The 21,508-nt window shown below is 33.1% G+C and overlaps 1 protein-coding gene across 3 annotated transcripts in view; it reads right to left on the bottom strand.

Moving 5' to 3' along the window:
- VPS13A (vacuolar protein sorting 13 homolog A) overlaps positions 1 to 21,508 on the bottom strand; it is a 259,530-nt gene that overhangs the window by 222,359 nt on the left and 15,663 nt on the right. For all 3 annotated transcript variants that reach the window (XM_036854831.1, XM_036854832.1, XM_036854830.1), the window contains exons 2-7: positions 13,622 to 13,665; positions 11,349 to 11,391; positions 7,697 to 7,792; positions 7,327 to 7,428; positions 2,923 to 3,029; positions 1,526 to 1,585 (exon numbers count right to left, since the gene is read on the bottom strand). In XM_036854831.1, the coding sequence (XP_036710726.1) occupies positions 1,526 to 1,585; positions 2,923 to 3,029; positions 7,327 to 7,428; positions 7,697 to 7,792; positions 11,349 to 11,391; positions 13,622 to 13,665 (452 nt within the window). The remainder of the gene's footprint in view (positions 1 to 1,525; positions 1,586 to 2,922; positions 3,030 to 7,326; positions 7,429 to 7,696; positions 7,793 to 11,348; positions 11,392 to 13,621; positions 13,666 to 21,508) is intronic.

Here is a 21,508-nt window from a genome sequence, read left to right as displayed (position 1 = left end):
TCAATCTCAGGGATGTGATGGCGAAAGTGATATCTAACCTAATAAGTGACACATTAATAGAAATTATCAATTCTAAATTCAGTAGGGAATATGATTCACGGTAGGAAGATATTTGAATATACGACATGTTCAAAGAAGTGAAATAGCCCAATATGGCCAAAGAACATATTCAAAACGGAAAGAGGTAAAATTTGGTATCTTACCTGGGGACAGATTACAAGGGGATTATAAACTATTTTAAGGCAAAACTATGGACTTTATTCTGAGAGCAATGAAAAGTCACTGAGGGGAATAAACTGATATCCGATGCTTATGTTAAAAAGATGGTTTTCATTTTCTTCTAGAGAACTAAATGGACTAGAACAGTGTTGCTCAAAGTTTTCACACAATTAGGATCACCTGGAAGGCTTTTTAAACTAGATTGCTGGGTCCCAACCTGAGTTTCTAATTTAATATGTCTGGGCTGGGGGACAAGTTTCCAAGGACCTCCAAAACCAGTGGTGAAAACCACTGCTGCTGACACAGTTACCAATCACCTTCACATTGCCAAATCCAATGGCTAATTCTCCATCCTTATTTTTCAGCGTTAACAGTAGCATTTGACAGTTTACCTCACCCAACTTTATTGAATAACTTTTGACTTTTCTTTTTTCTCTTTCTGCTTGAGGTGGATCCAAGTTTTAAAAACAAATCATACACAAAAACTTAATGAACATAACAAATAAAAGAATGTAATGAAATACTATAGAGCAGTTGAACTGAATCAACTGAACTACAATGGCAATAAATACATGTCACAAACAATGTGTAGAGAAAAAGGGAACTTACAGAAGAATCACATAACATATTTATGTAAACTTTTAAAAATCTACCAAATACTACACAGTTTTAATGGCTATATTATATGAAGTTTAAAAACTTAGGATGTTTATCTCTTGGGTGGGAGAGAAGAGTGGAGTGGAATACAAAAGGAATTTACACTTTATTCATAACAGCTTATTCTTTAAAAGTATTTAAAACTTAATCTAAATGACAAATTCAACAATCATGCCTTCTGGATATGAGCAAATGTTTCATAATTCTCTATGTGCTCCTATACTTTTAAAATTTCTCAATTTGAAAAATCAGACAGGAAGAAAGTATGCCACGATTATTAATAATAGTGATGATAAAATGATTTGTTTTTTAGGCTTTTCATGACTTATCAAAGATTCTGAAATGAACAGTACTTTTATTTTGTACTTATGCATTTAAAATTCAGAATGGATTTTTAAAGAAAATAAGTATCAAATATCATAATTGGCAAATAATAATAGGCTCTCACATTTGAAACTAAATTTGACTGTCAACCATTTTTTGAACTGTGAAACTACCTACCCTCAGTTCCAATCCAGTCTATGCACTTTCTGTACCACTTCTACACAGATACATACTCCTGATGCTGGCATATATTAACAGTAATTACTAATTTAATTAACTATACTGCAAAATTAAATATGGTTGAATTTCTTTTTAAACAAAGTACCTGCATGCTGAGATTCTGAAGGGAAATACCAAATGACAGTGGGTTGTCTCGATTTGTGACCTAAAGAGGAAAACAGAGTAAATTTTACTCAGATTTTTAGTAGTTGTATAAAATTCATATTATAGAAGAACTTCACTTTCTGGGAAGTATGCTATTTTGAACATTCAGAAACATTTTCCAACTTTCCGTAATAATTTTTATTCCTATATTTTTCCTATTACTAATTAAAATATTAAGTATCAATGTATTAGTGTAGTACAATAATAATACATCTGCATAATGTTTTTCAGTCTGCAAAAAAGGAAGTTTATAAAAAAAGTGATTGACCCTCACAATAGAACTATGAGAAGCCAATGATTATGTGTTTGAGAGAATACATGATATAGTTGACATCAAACAATTAGTTAGGGGCTTCCCTGGTGGCGCAGTGGTTGAGAGTCTGCCTGCCAACGCAGGGGGACACGGGTTCGAGCCCTGGTCTGGGAAGATCCCGCATGCCGCGGAGCAACTGGACCCATGAGCCACAACTACTGAGCCTGCGCGTTTGGAGCCTGTACTCCGCAACAAGAGAGGCCGCGACAGTGAGAGGCCCGCGCACCGCGATGAAGAGTGGACCCTGCTCGCCGCAACTAGAGAAAGCCCTTGCACAGAAACGAAGACCCAACACAGCCATAAATGAATAAATAAATAAATAAATCATTTAAAAAAAAAAAAAAACAATTAGTTAAGTCTAGCTCTAATGATTCCTAGACCATTGCTCTTTCCAGGAAGTAAGCACAGTATAATTTAAAGTATTTTAAAAATATATAACTGCTAAATTCATAACTCCCATCCATCAAAGGTGATTATAATATAAGCAAGGCATTTACCTTCATTATCTGATGTTTGAACATTTTAGGAAAGTGTAATCAAGGCACTAAGGACTGCGAATTACAACTATAATTATAAAAAATAAAGATAATGTCATCTTCAGCTCTATATCCCTCCACTTCCCAGCATCTCATAAGTTGACCACTACAGAGCAGGTGTCAACAAACAGTAAAATAAATATAAACTGGGCTTCCCTGGTGGCGCAGTGGTTAAAAATCCGCCTGCCAATGCAGGGGACAGGGGTTCGTGCCCCGGTCCGGGAAGATCCCACATGCCGTGGAGTGACTAGGCCCGTAAGCCACAACTACTGAGCCTGCGCGTCTGGAGCCTGTGCTCCGCGAGAAGCCGCGACAGTGAGAGGCCCGTGCACCGCGATGAAGAGTGGCCCCCCGCTCTCCGCAACTGGAGAAAGCCCTTGCACAGAAACTAAGACCCAACACATCCAAAATAAATAAATTTATAAAAAAAAAAAATAAATAAAATAAATAAATAATAAATATAAACCGTATCACCTATTAAATACTTACATCATCTTCATAGCGAATATGGATGTTGGAAATTTTCACTTGAAGATTTTTTATGATCTGAGTAATTAATTTTTCTGTAAAAGTGTCCTGTTTCTCCACCTGTTTTTCTACAATTGCAAATATCCATTTTTAATTTGAATGAAAAATACACTCTATGTGTATACACGTATTGACGTAACATAACTGTTACCTTGTTAAAGAAATATATCTGTACTTGTAAACAGAACACTAAAAGCCTGCTTTCCATAAGTCTTACATACCAAAAGACTTTCACAGGTGACTAAATGCACACAGTTTTCAAAAGCCACTTTCTTATCCAATCAAACTAAAGCCAAACATGTAGAATTTACTGTGATCAAATTTTGTAATTTCTGTTAGCTATACCTGAGTACATAAGGACATAGAAAACAATAAAGATTATTAGGTAAGAATTATAATAGGCTTATATTAGAAGAGCCAGAAACAGTAGCAAAGAATGAATCTCTGCTAAAATTTATGCTATCATCATAAGTTGTCTGTGGTTAGAAGTATAAAAGAGCTGAATATGCTCCTTCCCCAGTGAATACAAAATAGGAAGATATAAGATCCTTTCCCTCTCTCCTTTTAAGCAAGGATGAAGGAAGTTCATCATTTTCCAAAATGAGATTAACTATCTCTTCAATACTTTCCAGGGAAATATAAAGAATTGAGGTTCCTAATTTCTTTTTTAATATGCCTGTGATAACCACTAATTACTAACATTTTGCCCCCACTTGAAAATGCCAATGAAGGTGATCTCCTTTCCTATTTCTAGTCCTATTCCACCGGTATATACATATTGTCTATCTTTTCCTCTAATGACCTACTACTCCCTAATTCAGCTGACCCAGAAGGTCTCAGATAAAGAAAAGTTGAAGATATCATATGTACATCAAAGACAAGTGTGAGTGAACAAGAGATAAGTGAACGTATTTGAATATACTGAAAAGGACTTTAGAATTAAAAAGTGGAAAGTAGAATATAAACTATTTGAAGACAGAACATTTTATTTTAAATGTTGAATGAATCCCACCACTACCTAATAAAATCCTCTGCTCTATGAATTTATTCAGTCAGTCAATTAAATGCTAAATCTTTCTTTCCCTATCCACTAGTTTCTTTCTGACTTCCTTATCTGGCTCTGATTCCATAATAAATTATTTCACCAACACTTTAAACTCTGTGCTCTCTTTTTTCTCCTTTTCCTCTGTCAATAAAGCTCCAACCCTGCATAAAACCAACAGTCTACTTTTTATATAATCATGTGTATGCCTTGCCAGGTGAGTAGTGGAGGAGAAAAATTACAACCGAACAGATTGCAGCTACTGTAAGTTAATCATTACCAACTTCAACTCACCAGCAACCTTACTACATTTCTCCGGTCAACTTGTTCACACTCTCCAGAATAACTATTACAAAATTCTTTTTGATACTCTTCAAAGGTCCAACAACCCTTCCACTGCTCTCTTTACTCTTAGCAAATGACCTTACAACTATGGAAAAAATAGAAGTTTCTTTTCTGCAATCATCACTCAATCAAAACAGCTTTTTTTTAAGATGACCAATGACCTCCATGTCATAAATAATTATTTCTTAATCCTCAATTTACCTGATATCTCAGCAGGATCTGACATATTCTTTGCTTCCTAAAACACTCTTTTCCCATGGCGATATAATCTCCAAATTTCTTTCTCCTTATCTAACCACTCTTTCTTGATCTCTCTTTTTTTTTTTGGCTGTTTTCCTCCTCTATACAATCCTTAAATGTTGGATTTCCTTACGGCAGGCTCAGTCCTAGAAATGTTTCTCTTCTCATTCTGTACTGTTGCTGCAGGGAATCTCATTCACACCTTATAGCCTGAACTATCATCCTAATGCTGACAACTATCAAAAGTATACTGGATAAAGTCGGAAGTGAGATATAATCACAGAGAAGTTGGTACATTCAGTAAACTACAAAGGTCAGTATGGCTGGAACAAAGAACAGAGAAGATATGAAAGGGATGGGGCCAGTAATGAGGTTGGAAAGGTAGACAGGATTCAAATCATAAGAGCTTTTATGTATCCTGTTGAAGAGTTCAAACTTCTACCTGATAACAGTAAGGTATAACTGATGTAATTTAAGCATGGTTATTTATATTTTATATTTAAGTATAAATAGGAGGGACTTCTGATTAAACATGAGTTGCATCTATTTTTCTATTCCTCAGTAAAAGTAAAGACAAAAGTAAAGGGGAAAAATGGATAAATCTCCAAGACCAAAAGAAAAAGAGTGTAGAAGAAAGAATGAATAAGAGAGAACCTCAAAAATTTAGAAGCTGGAAAGCAGACGGCCTTCGATAACATGACAGAGGAAGAAATCTGATCCTAAATGCCCGTAAATGAAGATGCCAATTGGATTTGGCAGGAGTTCTTGCATATGACACCAACGGCACAAGAAACAAAATAAAAAGTAGACAAATTGGACTTCATGAAAATTTTTAAATCTTGTACATCATAGGATGCTATCAACAGAGTAAAGAGGCTACCCAGAGAATGGAAGATAACTTGCAAATCATATATCTAATAACGGATTAACATCCAATTATATAAAGAACTCCTACTATTCAACAATAACAACAAAAAAAACCAATTAAATGATGGGCAAAAGACTTGAACAGACATTTCTCCAAAGATAACATACAAATGGTCAATAAGCACATGAAAAGATGCTAAAATACTAATTTTTACAGAAATGCAAATCAAAACTACACGAGATTACCACTCATCCCATTAGGACCCTATTATCAAAAATATAGAAAACAACAGATGTTGGTGAGGATGTGAAGGAAATGGAACCCCTGTGCACTGCTTGTGGGATTGTAAAATGGAACAAGTCCCTGTAGAAAACATTATGGCATTTCCTCAAAAAATTAAAAATAGAGTAGAATTACCATATGATCCAGCAACTCCACATCTGGGTCTATACCCAAAAGAATTAAAAGCAGTGTCTCAAAGGGATATTTGTACACCCATGTTCAGAGCAGCATTATTCACAGTGGCTGAAGCACAGAAGCAACCCAAGTGTCCACTGATGGATAAATTGATAAGCAAAATGTGGTATACACATAAAACGGAATATTATTCAGCCTTAAAAAGGGAATTCCAACATATGCTACAACATGGATGAACCTTGAAGACATAATGCTAAGTGAAATAAACCACTTGAAAAAACATGAATACTACATGATTCCACTTACATGAGTACTGAGAATAGTCAAAATCATAGAAACAAAAAGTAGAATTGTGGTTGCCAGCGTCTGGGGGTAAGGGGGGAAGAATGGGTGGGTTATTGTTTATTGCGTGTAAAGCTTCAATTTTACAAGATGAAAGAGATATGAAGAGATATGGTGGTGATGGTTGCAATACAATAAATGTACTTAATACCACTGAACTGTACACTTAAAAGTACTTAAGATGGTAAATTTTGTTATATGTATGCCACAACAAAAAAATTTTTTTTTTAAAAAGAGGATGGGGGGAGAAATGAATGACAACAGAGAGGAAAACATAATTATAAGAAGTGTTGCCAGGAAATGTGTTAAATCTCCTTTAATGTTTTTTTACCTGTTTGTCAGCAGGTAAACTGTTTATTATTGCATTTTTTAATTTAAAAAAATAAATGCATGGCAAGGATATTTTGATCAGTACACATATATTTCTTTTAAGATGCTTAGCTATCAAATGAAGGACAGAGGAGCATAAGGTAAGCAGATGACAAGGTTAGGAAAATGACTTTATGTTTAAAGATAAGAGAGGCTACATTATATTTATATGCCAAAGAGAAAGATTCACTAGAAGGAGAAGTTAAGAGTCAGAGTATAGAGTGTAGGTGTTGATGGTGACACCATTACTATCACTAGCATAAGTGGAAAGGGGTTAGATTTCTGCAGGACATCTCTGTCACTGACAAAAGAAGTGGATTGAAGTAATGGACCATTTTGGTCTAGGCTGAATAGGAATGGATGTGAGCCAGAAGGTAAACAGATTTGGGAAAATATATCAAGAGACTAAGTAACTCCAAAAGGTGAGGAATTGATACAATTGGAATAAGAAAGAGAAGACAAGAAAGGTAAGAAAATATACTTGATGAAATTAATTACTATAGTTAAAATCTAAACTTACTCTTATAAGCTAGGGATATTATTTGCACTAAGATAAATTTCTATAAGGTAAAATTTCTGTAAACATGATAAAACATAGAAACCACATTAAAATTCCTCATGTAATAAGATTCTGTCATATTTTTAAAGTAATCTCAGTGCTTCCAGAAGAAAATAATACTCAAACGTGATAAATATTTAGGTCTTTTCCACTTTTCTTATTACCATTCTTATTTGTTTTTACCTTGATCAGCTACTTTTCGTTTTGCTTCTTCTATCCTTTTCAGTTCCTGTTGCTTTGCTTCAAAGAGTTGTTTTTCTTCTTTTAAAGGATCATATTTTATTCCTACAGGAAGTATAAAAAAGGAAGAATCTTAATTACCTTAAATTTACTCATTCCAAAAAATATCCTGGAAAATAATCACTAATTCAAAGTCTGCAATAATTAGAGTAAAAACCAATTTATGTTGTATTATCAAATACCAAATTTAAATATTAAAAAAATCTCCAAAAACTCACCAAAATTATTTGAACAAACATAATTATCAAATATAAAGATTTTTCCATGCACAAAAAAGAGTAACTGAAATGATAATGTTTAAAATTTGACTTACTAGAAGAAGGCACTATGAGTAGATAAATGTCTTCCAATAGAGCTTCAACTGGTTGGGTATAAAGATTTTTCCATGGAATTATAAGACTAAGATTACCTACATGAAAAAAAAAGACAATAAATATTATTCTTTCAACCTAGATTTACTATCAGCTTATTTTCTGTCAGGCATTAAAAGAGATAACAAAGTAGCCTTTGACCTTATGAGCTCATTAACTTTGTAGAAAGCTATTTTACAACCATAAACAAAAAGCCTTTACAGTGATGATTTGAAATTATTTGTACTAGTATTGTTGGAAAATCTACTAAACCATATTCTAAATATTTACAAATTTCTATTTCTGGTGATATGTACCACAAACATACCAATATTATTCTTCCATTAATCAACAACCCTTGATATTATAATATTGATTTTCCCCAATTCTTACTCAAAATCTCTAAGAAATATTTTTCTCATACTTTAAAAAGGTAGGTTACATACTTTATATGTGTATTTTTTATATATAGATTTTACATATATATTACATGGTATATATATAGTATATACATAAGTATGATTATCATAAGTGTATGTACTAACAAATTTCTATGGTAATAATCAAGGATCCTAGCCAATATTAGAAAATCGTTCCAACTAATGAAAATATTTTACTACAACCCAATAGCAAAGTATTTTAAAAAGGATTAGATTTCTAGAACTAAAAAATACTATGCAAGGGGCTGATTATACTATTAATTCTAGTTTTATGTATTTACAAAATTTCTATAATAGTTTTTTTCAATATTTTAAAATTTTTTACAAAGTATGAATCTCTAGATTTAGAATAGTTGTCATGACTGGGAAGGGAAAGACTTCTTAAATACACCAGTGTTGCATTAACTGGTTAGTAATACATCTACTTAGACATGTCGCATTACATAACCCCAAAATCCATGTTTTAAAAAACCCCAAATTGAGAAAAGATTTCTTCATAGTAAGTCATTCAGAAAAAAACAAAGTATATGACTTCTAAAAGAGATAACTTTCTAAGTTTTAAAATCAGAGAAGATAGTGACCATTTCCAATTTCCATACTATCCAAAATATAACCAAAATGAAGTGAGCAAATTGGGAAAGATAACTGTGACGAATTTGACAGTTTACTTATAAATGTATCAAGCAGACTGCTTATACACATATACACACATACATTAATAATCCAAAAAAGTAAGTGAATAAAAGGACATTAGAACAGTGCCACAATAGCATTAAGTAATGCAAAGAAACACATATAAAACTAACAATGTAACCATTTTTACAATTCAGTTTTTTTTTTTTTTTTTTTCTTTTTAAAGCCAAACTGTTTTTCCTCTCCTTATGAAGTGCCAGCTTCTATAGAAAATTTAGAAATTCAGAAAAAATATAAACGAAGGTAATTTCAAAAATCTTCCACATGAAAACAATTACTTTGAAAATACGTACTTATATTTGATATGTATATAATTCTGCATGCTAAATGAGGAGAACTTTGAAAGATCAGTAAGATTAACAACCCCCATTAATGGCAAGGGGGTTGACAATATGTTCTTATAAAACTGGCTGTACGGGGCTTCCCTGGTGGCGCAGTGGTTGAGAATCTGCCTGCTAATGCAGGGGACACGGGTTCGAGCCCTGGTCTGGGAAGATCCCACATGCCGCGGAGCAACTGGGCCTGTGAGCCACAACTACTGAGCCTGCGCGTCTGGATCCTGTGCTCCGCAACAAGAGAGGCCAGGACAGTGAGAGGCCCGCGCACCGCGATGAAGAGTGGCCTCTGCTTGCCACAACTAGAGAAAGCCCTAGCACAGAAACGAAGACCCAACATAGCAATCAATCAATCAATCAATAAATCTTTAAAAAAAAAAAAAAAAATCTAGATTCTTTAAAAAAAAAAAAAAAGCTCTTAAAAAAAAAAAAAAAACTGGCTGTACTACTATACCACTCATTTGGAAATGTGTACCTCTTTCATTCAACAAACTGTGTTCCTACTATATGCCAAGTATTGTGCTAAGTGAGGATACAATAAAATTAAAATAAAAATTTAAAATTAAATCCACTTCTCAAAAAACTTACTGTTTAGAAGAAAAAATAAATAATAATGATATTAAAGAATGTCAGGTTCTATGATAGAGATATGCAAACGACACCTTAAATGAGTCTCAAGATTATCTTATGTATTAGGTATTAGCGCAGTGTACCTTCTACCACCTTATATTAACACTGAAAATTACCTTATCATCATTTTTAAACATGGTCAAAAAAGAAAAGAGAGAAAAGAAAGAAGGTAGGTTCTAAATGAAAGCAGGTCGATTTACTGCTCTTATATATTTTTTTTTATTTTCTTGAACTGATATTAAATTTATATACACTGATTACAATGAATATAGTTATAAAATTCAATGACTTTTAGAATATTTTCAAAAGGTATGTGAAAATGTTTACTGTAATATTTTTGTACCAATAGAAATTATAAGATTACATTGTCCCAAATATGCATCAATGGATTATTACACTACCTTAAGAAATAAGGGAGGTCTAATTAACATGGATTATGAGCAATCTTTATTAAATATCAACTTAAAAATAGAATATAAAATCATACATATACCATGATTATAGGAAGTCAAAATGTTCACATGTAAACAATCATTTAAAAATCTGCAAAAATAAATATATTAGGCGGAAATAAATATATTAGGTGGGTGACATTTTTCCCGTCTTATCTATACTAGTCTTTAAATTGTGGGGGTGGGGGAAAGGAGGGAAACAGAATTTGAGTCTCAGCAATGTAAATGTAAATGATAAAAACTTTCTTTGGCATACAGTCTAATACCAACTGTAAGAGCACAAAATTGTGGAGACATTCATCATGCAATTTATATAAGCTTTCAGAATACCTTGTTCCCCAAGTGACACCAAAACACTGCAATAACATTATATAAATTCTACTACACAAATTATCTGTATAACAAAAAAGCTTCCAAGTCACAAATAATAACACTATCATCTTGCACAATACTTAAACCAATAAAGTTTAAACAAAGTTAAAATAATAAACCAAAATAATTTAAGAAACCAAACATACATGTCTTTATTAAACATGTTAAAACATCATATTTGAATCAATTATTTCTGTTCAACCAATATATTTAATATGTAAACTACAAAAACTGGAAAAATAATACAAAACAAGAAAGATAGCACAGTGTTTTCCTAGAAAACTAGAAAACTTCCAGAGTGGAAACTAGGTTTTTGATTGGTTCCTAGCCATACTGCCTGGATGATCGAGACGCTACTTCTTATACCACATATCCATGGCCAATCAGAATACAGCAAGGATAACTAGTCAGAAACCTAAGAAACTGAGACAATCATGCTCTCTATTAGATTTAACGCTTTAGATCTCAACTCATTTTAATACTTAACAATATGCATAATTTCACCAGTACTGAACAAGGGATTCACGGACAACATTTTTAAGTTACACAACTAAGCTCTACGTAGATGAAAACACATAATGCTTTTAATTTATGCTCAGAAACATTATAAATATCACATTATAGAGATATTAGACATATTATTCTGGTTGCATGTCCAACAAGAAGGACATTCAAATAATAAGGACAGCTTACCTATATGGCCAACTTTAATTTTAAACGGTACATCCAGTTGACTCTACAAAAAATACACATATGTAAAATATTAGTACATATACAGTTCAACAAAACAGATGACTATTTGTTTCTTCCCAAAATTACTTAAGGGATTTAAGTTAAATTACACCTTCTCTTTACCCTCAACTTAAATTTATAAATACATAATTGCAATATTATCTTCAAATCCATAAAATTCAGAGACTGATCACCTTAAAATAACTACAAAAAAGTTCTACAGCAATACTGACCCCTAAGTTACCCATACCAGAATCACTACAGCTTTTACACTGCTTGAAAAAAGGAAAAAGAAAGTGGGAAATTCCACTGTCAGTTTGTATTTGTAAGGAGATTAAACTCCATTTTGCAAAAAATATCCTCAAATAAATTTCTCCCCATTCAATTGGGAAAGGACAACCTTTTCAATAAATGGTGCTGGGAAAACTGGATATCCACTTGCAAAAGAATGCAGTTGGACCCTTATCTTATGCCATATACAAAAATTAACTCAGAATGAACCAAATACCTAACATAAGAACTAGAACTATAAAACCTTAGAAGAAAACAGAAGGTAAAATCTTCTGGACACTGGACTGGGCAATGATTTCTTGGATATCACATGAAAGGCACAGGCAACAACAACAATAAAAAGATGATGAAGTCAATTTCATCAAAATTAAAATTTTTTTGCATAAAAAAATTTTGTACATAACACTGTTAACAGAGGCATAAGACAACCCACAAAATGGGAGAAAGTATTTGCAAATCATATCTTCTGATAAGGGGAAATATCCAAAATATATAAAGAACCGAAACTAAACCAAAAAAAAAAAACTTGATTAAAAAAGAAAATCAGCAATGCTTTTCAATAGACATTTCTCCAAAGAACATATAAAAATGGCCAATAAGCACACAAAAAGATGCTCAGCCTCACCAGTCATTAGACAAGTGCAAAGGAAAACCAAAACGATATACCACTTCATACCCATTGGGATGGCTATTATCAAAAACCAGAAAATAAATGTTGTCAAGGATGTGGAGAAATTAGAACCCTCATGCATTGCTGGTGGGAATTCAGGCATACCTCATTTTATTGTACTTTGCTTTGTTGCGCTTCCCAGATACTGCGGGGGGTTTTTTTGTTTGTTTGTTTGTTTTTAACCAATTGAAGGTTTGTGGCAATTCTGTGTTAAGCAAATCTATCAGCGCCACTTTCCCAATAGCGTTATTTTTTAATTGAGGTATGTAAACTGATTTTTGAGAATACAGTATGAGTAAATATAATTTTTATATGCACTGGGAAACCAAAAAATTCATGTGACTTGCTTTATTGCGATAGTATTCACTTTATTGCAGTGGACTGGAAACGAAACTGCAAAATCTCCAAGGTATGCCTGTGTAAAACGGTTCAACTGCTATGGAAAACAGTGTGGCAGTTCCTGAAAAGGCTAAACATAAAATTACCAAATAATCCAGCAATTTCACTCCTAAGTATTTACACACAGGAACTGAAGGTAAGAACTTCAACGGACATGTATGCTAATGTTCATTGTAGCATTATTCACAAGAGACAAAAGGCAGAAACAGCCCAAGTGTCCATCAACAGATAAATGGACAAAATGTGGCATATACATACATTATTCAGCCAGATAAAGGAGTGATTTTCTGATAAATGCTACAACATGGATGAACCCTGAAGGAATTATGCTAAGTAAACTAGACACAAAATGACAAACATAGCATTATTTTATTTATATGAGGTACCTGGAATAGGCAAATTAAGACAGACAGAAAGTAGAAGTTAGCAGGGTATATGGAGAGAGGGAATGGGGAGTTAGGTATTTCTTACTGGTTACAGGGTTCCCCTTGGAGTATCAAAAATGTTTTAGAAATACATACTGATGACAGTTGTACAACACTGTAATTCATGCCACTGTATTCTACAGTAAAAAATGATTAAAATGGTATTAGGACAAAAAACACCTGAAGATGAATGGAGAGGTAAATTAACATTCTAAAATGCAATCATATAGGAAGAGATAAATTTTAGAAATATTTTTAATGGGGAAAATTACACTGTCAGTTTGTACTTTTATGGAGATTAAAAGTCCATTTTGCAAAATTCACATTTTACAAAAATTACTTTTTAAAATTTTTCTCAAACTTAAATAATTTAAGATGTTAAAGTAAATCAGGAAGAAGTCTATGTAGCTAACTTCACTAATACAACAATTTTTATAGTCAAAACCTACCAGGGCATTTTCTTTAATTTCAAGATTCTTCAGGGCCACAGCTCCTAAAGAAAAGATTATTAAAAAATAAAATTGAAATTTTCAAATAACTTTTATTTTGACAAGTTAGGTAAACTTCATTCCTAAATGTCATATTACGGAAAATAATCATAAAAATGTACATAACAGAAACAGAATCCAACTATGATTGTTGGCTCACCTTCATTCTTCAACTTAGCCTAAGCTTGTATGTCTGACCAAAACATCATTTACTATAAGTTCTGACCTCTACAGTTGTAGCTCACTGTTAATGAATACATTTTCATCAAAATTATACAAATATTATGAATTTACCAACACAGCATGATGTAAGAAAATACAGGAAAAAAGGAACTGTATTTAAATATATTTGTAATGAACAATTGCAAAGAAATTTTTAATCCATCAATGTGAGGTTAACAAGGATTTCCTAGAGATACTGGAATGTTGTCGTATCTTGCTCTGTTTTAATTCTGCTACACAAAATGAATGCCTTCACTTTTAAGCAATAATTTGAATATGAGTAACTGCTGCCTAGATGTTCACATAACATCTGGGGAAAAAAACAAGAAATAAACATCAGTAAACATCTAATAAAGGTAAGCTGTACAATTAGACAAACTTATTGATCCATTGTGGTAGTGACCAATCAGTGAATGATATAGGTACATGGAGTATCACTTATTGTTTTTTCTACTGTAATGTTCAAATGTAGAGCATAAACTTTTCATTTATGGATAATTCTTTGTACTGGCAGCCTTCAATATACATTGTGCTCTGAATTTTTTTTTGAATCAATATACTATGCAGACATCAAATGAATTACTGAGTACAACTGAAAAGAAGTGCTATACTGTAAAACATTATTTTACATTAAAATGTATCTTCTATAAACATCTTTAAAGAAGTCTATAATGTTATACAATATCTCCACATACTGGTTAAAAAAATTAAATTTGATAGAAATATTTCTACCAAATATTCTTAACAAATAAAAAAGGGCTCACAGTGCGGCAAAATGAAAAATACATGACACTAAAAAAAAGATTAAGAGATAATGACATTAAAATGTCCAACAAAGTTAATATTTCCATATAAAACTAACTTTAGATGTTTGTAGTACCATTTAAAGTATAAGTGATTTTAGATTTTTGGTTTTTCCGGTTATCATGAGGTTTTTGTATAGCAGTCTATATATATATTGGGTTGGCCAAAATGTTCATTTGGGTTGTTCCGTAAGATGTACAGAACAACCCGAACGAACATTTTAGCCAACCCAATATATATATTTGGCCAACGCAGCATATACATATATATATATATATATATATATATATATATATATATATATATATGGGGGTGTGTGTGTATATGTATGTATTTTTTAATATATATATATGCAATTGTTTTAAGTTGCTGATCTCAAATGCATTTTTAAAAACTTGCATTTGTACTCTCCTCCTCTCACAATGACTGTTTTTGATATCAGATTTTGTATCTAATTGTTTTGTGTATCCCTTAACTGCTTATTGTGGGTATAGATGATTTTGCTACTTTTGTCTTTTAACCTCCCTACTAGCTTTGTGTGTGGATGATTTCCTACCTTTACTATATGTTTGCCTTTTACCTGTGAGCCTTTTCATTTAATAATAGTCTTGCTTTGAATTGTGGCCTTTTCTTTTTTTCACCTAGAGAAGTTCCTTTAACATTTGTTGTAAAGCTGGTTTGGTAGTGCTGAACTCTTTTAGCTTTTGCTTGTTTGTAAAGCTTTTCATCTCTTCATCAAATCAGAAGGAGAGCCTTGCTAGGTAGAATATTCTTGATTATAGGTTTTACCCTTTCATCACTTTGGATATATTGTGTCACTCTCTTCTAGCCTGCAGAATTCCTGTTGAAAAATAAGCTGATAACCTTATGGGGATTTCCTTGTTATGTGTTGCTTTTCCCTTGTTGCTTTTAATATTTTCTCTTTGTCTTTAACTTTTGTCAGCTTGACTACTATGTGGTGTGTTCTCAGTGTGGTTCCTCCTTGGGTTTATCAGTTATGGGACTCTCTGCACTTCTGGACTTCAGTGAGTGCTTCCTTTTTCATGTTAGGGAAGTTTTTGGCTATTACGTTTCGTATAGATGCTATACAAAAACATCATGGGTAACCAACAAAACCAAAAATCTACAAACAGATATACACACACAAAAGAAAAGGAATCCCCAACACAAAGATATTCATCAAAATCACAAAAGAACAAAGAGGAGAAAGAGTGGGAACCTACAAAATAAGTTCAAAGCAATTACAAAATGACAATAAGAACATACATATCAAGAATTACCTTAAATGTAAATGGACTAAATGCTCCAACCAAAAGACAGAGAGTGGCTGAATGATACAGAAACAAGACCCGTATATAACGCTGTCTACAAAGACTCACTTCAGATCTAGAGACACACACAGACTGAAAGTGAGAGGATGAAAAAAGGTATTCCATGTAAATGAAAATCAAAAGAAAGCCCGACTAGTAATACTTGTAGCACACAAAATCGACTTTAAAATAAAGATTGTTATAAAAAAAAAAATAGGACACTATATACTGATCAAAGGATCAAACCAAGAAAAAGATACAATTGTAAATATACATGAACCCAAGACAAGACCACCTAAATATATAAGGCAAACATTAAAAGAAGTAAAAGGAGGAATCAACAGTAACATGATAATAGTAAGGGATTTTAACACCCGCATGTACATCAATGGACAGATCATCCAGACAGAAATCAATAAGGTAACACTGGACTTAAATGACAGACTAGACTACCTGAACTTAACTGATACATATAGAGAATTCGGTCCAAAAGCAGCAGAATACACATTCTTTCAAGTGCACATAGAACATTCTCCAGGAGAGATCACATGCTGGGCCACAAAGCAAGTCTCAGTAAATTTAAGAAAGCTGAAATCATATCAAGCATCTTTTCCAACCACAACGCTATGGGATGAGAAAACAACTGAAAGAAAAAAAATTGCAAAAACACAAATACATGGGCTAATCAGTATGTTACTAACAACAATGGATCATTGAAGAAATCAAGAAGAAATTTAAAAATACCTAGAGACAAAATGAAAATGAAAAAAAAAAACGACAATCCAAAACCTATGGGACACAGCAAAAGCAGTTCTAAGAGGGAAGTTTATAGTGGATGCAAGCTTACCTCGGGAAACAGGAAAAATCTCATTAAAAAACCTTAACCTTACACCTAAATCAACTAGAGAAAGACAAACAAAACTCAAAGTTAGCAGAAGGAAAGAATCATAAAGATCAGAGCAAAAATAAATGAATAGAGACCAAGAAAATAGAAAAGAACAATAAAACTAAAAGCTGATTCTTTGAAAAGTTAAACAAAATTGATAAACTTTAGCCAGACTCATCAAGAAAAAAAAGAGAGGACTCAAGTCATAAAATTAGAAATGAGAAAGGAGAAGTTATAACGGACACCCAGAGAAGTACAAAGGACCATAAGAGACTACTACAAGCAACTATATGCCAATAAAATGGACAACCTACAGAAATGGACAAATTCTTAGAAAGGTACAATCTCCCAAGACTGAACCAGGAAGAAATAGAAAATATGAACAGACCAAGTACAAGTACTGAAATTGAAACTGTGATTAAAAAGCTCCCAAAAACAAAAGTCCAGGACCAGATGGCTCCACAGGTGAATTCTACCAAACACTTAGAGTTAACACCTATCCTTCTTAAACTACTCCAAAAAATTGCAGAGGAAGGAACACTTCGAAACTCATTCTATGAGGCCACCATCATCCTGATACCAAAACCAAAGATACCATAAAAAAAGAAAATTACAGGCCAATATCACTGATGACCACAGATGCAGAAATTCTCAATAAAATACCAGCAAACCAAATCCAACAATACATTAAGAGGATCATACACCATGATCAAGTGGGATTTATCCCAGGGATGCAAGGAGTTTTCAATACCCACAAAACAGTGTGATACAGCACATTAAACAAAATGAAGAATAAAAACCATATGATCATCTCAATAGATGCAGATAAAACTTTTGATAAAATTCAACATCCATTTTGTCTGTAATATATGATTACAAACCCACAGCTACCATCATACTCAATGCTGAAAAGCTGAAAGCATTTCCTCTAAGATCAAGAACAAGACAAGGACATTCACCTTCGCCATATTTACTCAATGTAGGTTTGGAAATCCTAGCCACAGCAATCAGAGAAGAAAAAGAAATAAAAGGAATCCAAATTGGAAAGGAAGAAGTAAAATTGTCACTGTTTGCAGATAACATGGTACTATACATGGGAAATCTTTAAGACACCACCAGAAAACTACTATAGCTCATCAACGAACCCAGTAAAGTTGTAGGATACAAAATTAACATACAGAAAGCTGTTGTAATTTTATACACTAACAACAAAGTATCAAGAAAATTAAGGAAACAATCCAATTTACTATGCATCAAAAAGAATAAGATACCTAGGAATATATCTACCCAAGGAGGTAAAAGACCTGTATTCAGAAGACTATATAAGACACGAATGAAAGAAACTGAAGATGACACAAACAGATGAAAAGATATACCATGTTCTTGGATTGAAAGAATTAATACTGTTAAAACAACCACACTACCCAAGGCAAAGTACAGATTCAATGCAATCCCTATCAAAATACCAATGGCATTTTTCACAGAACTAGAACAAATAATTTTAAAATTTTCATGGAAACACAAAAGAGCTTGAATAGCCAAAACAATCTTGAGAAAGAAGAACAGAGCTGGAGTAATCACACTCCCTGACTTCAAACTATACTACAAAGCTACAGTAATCAAAACAGTACTGGTACTGGCACAAAAACAGACACATTGATCAAGGTAAGAGGAGAGCCCAGAAATAAACCCACACATTTATGGTCAATTAATCTAAGAGAAAGAAAACAAGAATATACAATGAAGAAAAGACAGTCTCTTCAACAAGTGGTGCTAAGAAAACTGGACAGCTACATGTAAAAGAACAAAATTAGAACATTTTCTAACACTATATACAAAAATAAACTCAAAATGAATTAAAGACCTAAATGTAAGACCGGATACTATCAAACTCCTAGAGGAAAACATAGGCAGAACACTCTGACATAAATTGCAGCAATATTTTTTGGATCCATCTTCTAAAAAGCAAAGGAAACAAAAGCAAAAAAAAAAAAACCCCCCCCCCCCAAAAAAACCCAATTAAACTTAAAAGCTTTTGCACAGCAAAGGAAACCATCAACAAAACAAAAAGACAACCTACTGAATGGGAGAAAATATTTATAAATGAAATGACCGATAAGGAGTTAACATCCAACATATATTAACAGCTGATACAACTCAACATCAAAAAAAAAAACCCGGGGAATTCCTTGGTGGTCCAGATGTTGGGACTCCACACTTCCACTGCATGGGGCCCAGGTTCAATCCCTGGTTGGGGAACTAAGATCCTGCATGCTGCATGGTGTGGCAAAACAAACAAACAAGGAAACAAACCAAAAAAAAAAAAAAAAAAGATTAAAAATGGGCAAAAGAACTGAATAGGCATTTTCCCAAAGAAGACAAGCAGATGGCCAACAGGCATATGAAAACATGCTCAACATCATTAATCATCAGGGAAATACAAATCAAAACCACAATAAGATATCACCTCACACCTGTCAGAATGGCTATCATCAAAAAGAAGACAAGTGACAAATGTTGGCAAGGATATGGAGGAAAGGGAACCCTTGTACACTGTTGGTGGGAATGTAAATTGGTGCAGCCACTGTGGAACACAGTATGAAGGTTTCTCAAAAAATGGAAAACAGAACTACCAGATGACCCAGCAATTCCACTCCTTGGGTATATATCTGAAAAAAACCCAAAACACTAATTAGAAAATATACATGCACCCCAGTGTTCATAGCAGCATCATTTACAATTGCCAAGATATGGAAGCAACTTAAGTGTCCATCAACAGATGAATAGATTAAGAAGATGTGGTATATATATACAATGGAATAATACCTAGCCATAAAAAAGAATAAAATATTGCCATTTGCAGCAACATGGATGGACTTGGAAGGCATTATGCTAAGTGACATAAATCAGAGAAAGGCAAATACTATATGATATCACTTATATGTGGAATCAAAAAAAAAAATACAACAAGCTAGTGAATAAAACAAATAAGAAGCAGACTCACAGGTACAGAGAACAAACTAGTGGTTACCAGTGGAGAGAGGGAAGGGAAAGAAACAATATAGAGGTTGGGGGGAAAAAGATTATTATGGCTATTATGGGATTATATGAAATTGTATGTGTGAAACTTTTGATAACTGTAAAGCACTATTGGATTTTAAAAATCTTTCCTTCAATGAAAAAATCAATTAAAAATAAAAAATAAATAAAAATAAAATACAAGTGAGTGATTATGTGATAATTTCTATCTGATTTCACTGGGTCTGTTCATAAATTTACAACACTGAACAGTTCTGAAATGTACATTTTAAATAAAGTTTAAGCCATTTTACATACTTTAAAAAAAATTAGCAAGCTTGAGGATATGTAAATATAAACTTCCAAACTGAAATGCAAAGAGAAAAATAAAGTAAAATAAAAATAACGGAACAGAATGTCCAAGAACCGTAGGACAATTATAAAAGCTGTAATGTATGCATAATGGGAATACCAGAAGGCAAAAAAGGAGAGAGGAGCAAAAATACACACATATATTTGGAGCAATAATGGCTGAGAAATTTCTGAAATTAATGATAAAGACACCAAACCACAGATCCAGGAAGCTCAGAAAATATCAAGCAGGGAAATAAAAAATCTACACCTAGGCATACCATAATCAAACTGCAGAAAATAAAAGGAAAAAATCTTGAATATGACCCAGAAAATCCACTTCTTCATATACATCCAAAGGCAAAGAAAATGGGATAGCAAAAAGATTTCTGTGGGACTTCCCTGGTGGTGCAGTGGTTAAGACTCTGCGCTCCCAATACAGGGGGCCAAGGTTCGATCCCTGGTCAGGGAACTAGATCCCTCATGCATATGCAACTAAGAGTTCACATGCCACATCTAAGGAGCCAGTGAGACGCAACTAAGTAGCCTGTGAGCCACAACTAAGGAGCTCTCCTGCCGCAACTAAGACCTGGCACAACCAAATAAATAAAAAGATTAAAGAAAAAAGATTTCTGCACTCACATGTTTATTGCAGCATTATTCACAATAGCCAAAATATGGAAACAACCTACGTGTCATCAAGATGAATGGATAAAGAAGATGTGGTTCATATATACAATGGAATATTAAGCCATGAGTAAGAAACAAACTTGAAACAACAAGGATGCACTCCCTCTGAGGGGCTTATGGTTAGTGAGATAAGCCAGACAGAGAAAGATGAACACTGTACAACATCATTTATGTGAAGAATCTAAAAAACCCAAACTTGTAGAAACAGAGTAGAATGGTGGCTACCAGGGACTGGAATGTGGGAGAATTGGGGAGATGTTGTTAAAGGACACAAACTTGCAACAATGATAATTAAGTTATGGAGATCTAATGCAGCACATGGTGACTATAGTCAAAATAGTGTATTATATATTTCAACAATTGCTGAGAAACTAAATCTTAAACATTCTCACCACAAAAAAAGAAACGATATTGATGTGAATTGATAGAGGTGTCAGCTAAAGCTATGGTGGCAACCATACTGCAATATATAAATGTATCAAACCAACATGTTGCACACCTTAAACTTATTCAATGTTGTATGTACATGAGATCAACTACAACAAGTCTTGAAAGACAGTAGAAAAC

Source organism: Balaenoptera musculus, chromosome 6 (assembly GCF_009873245.2).
Source record: "Balaenoptera musculus isolate JJ_BM4_2016_0621 chromosome 6, mBalMus1.pri.v3, whole genome shotgun sequence".
Taxonomy (NCBI): domain Eukaryota; kingdom Metazoa; phylum Chordata; class Mammalia; order Artiodactyla; family Balaenopteridae; genus Balaenoptera; species Balaenoptera musculus.
The sequence above is the reverse complement of the archived record's forward strand: the minus strand, read 5'-3'. Positions and strand labels throughout refer to the sequence as shown.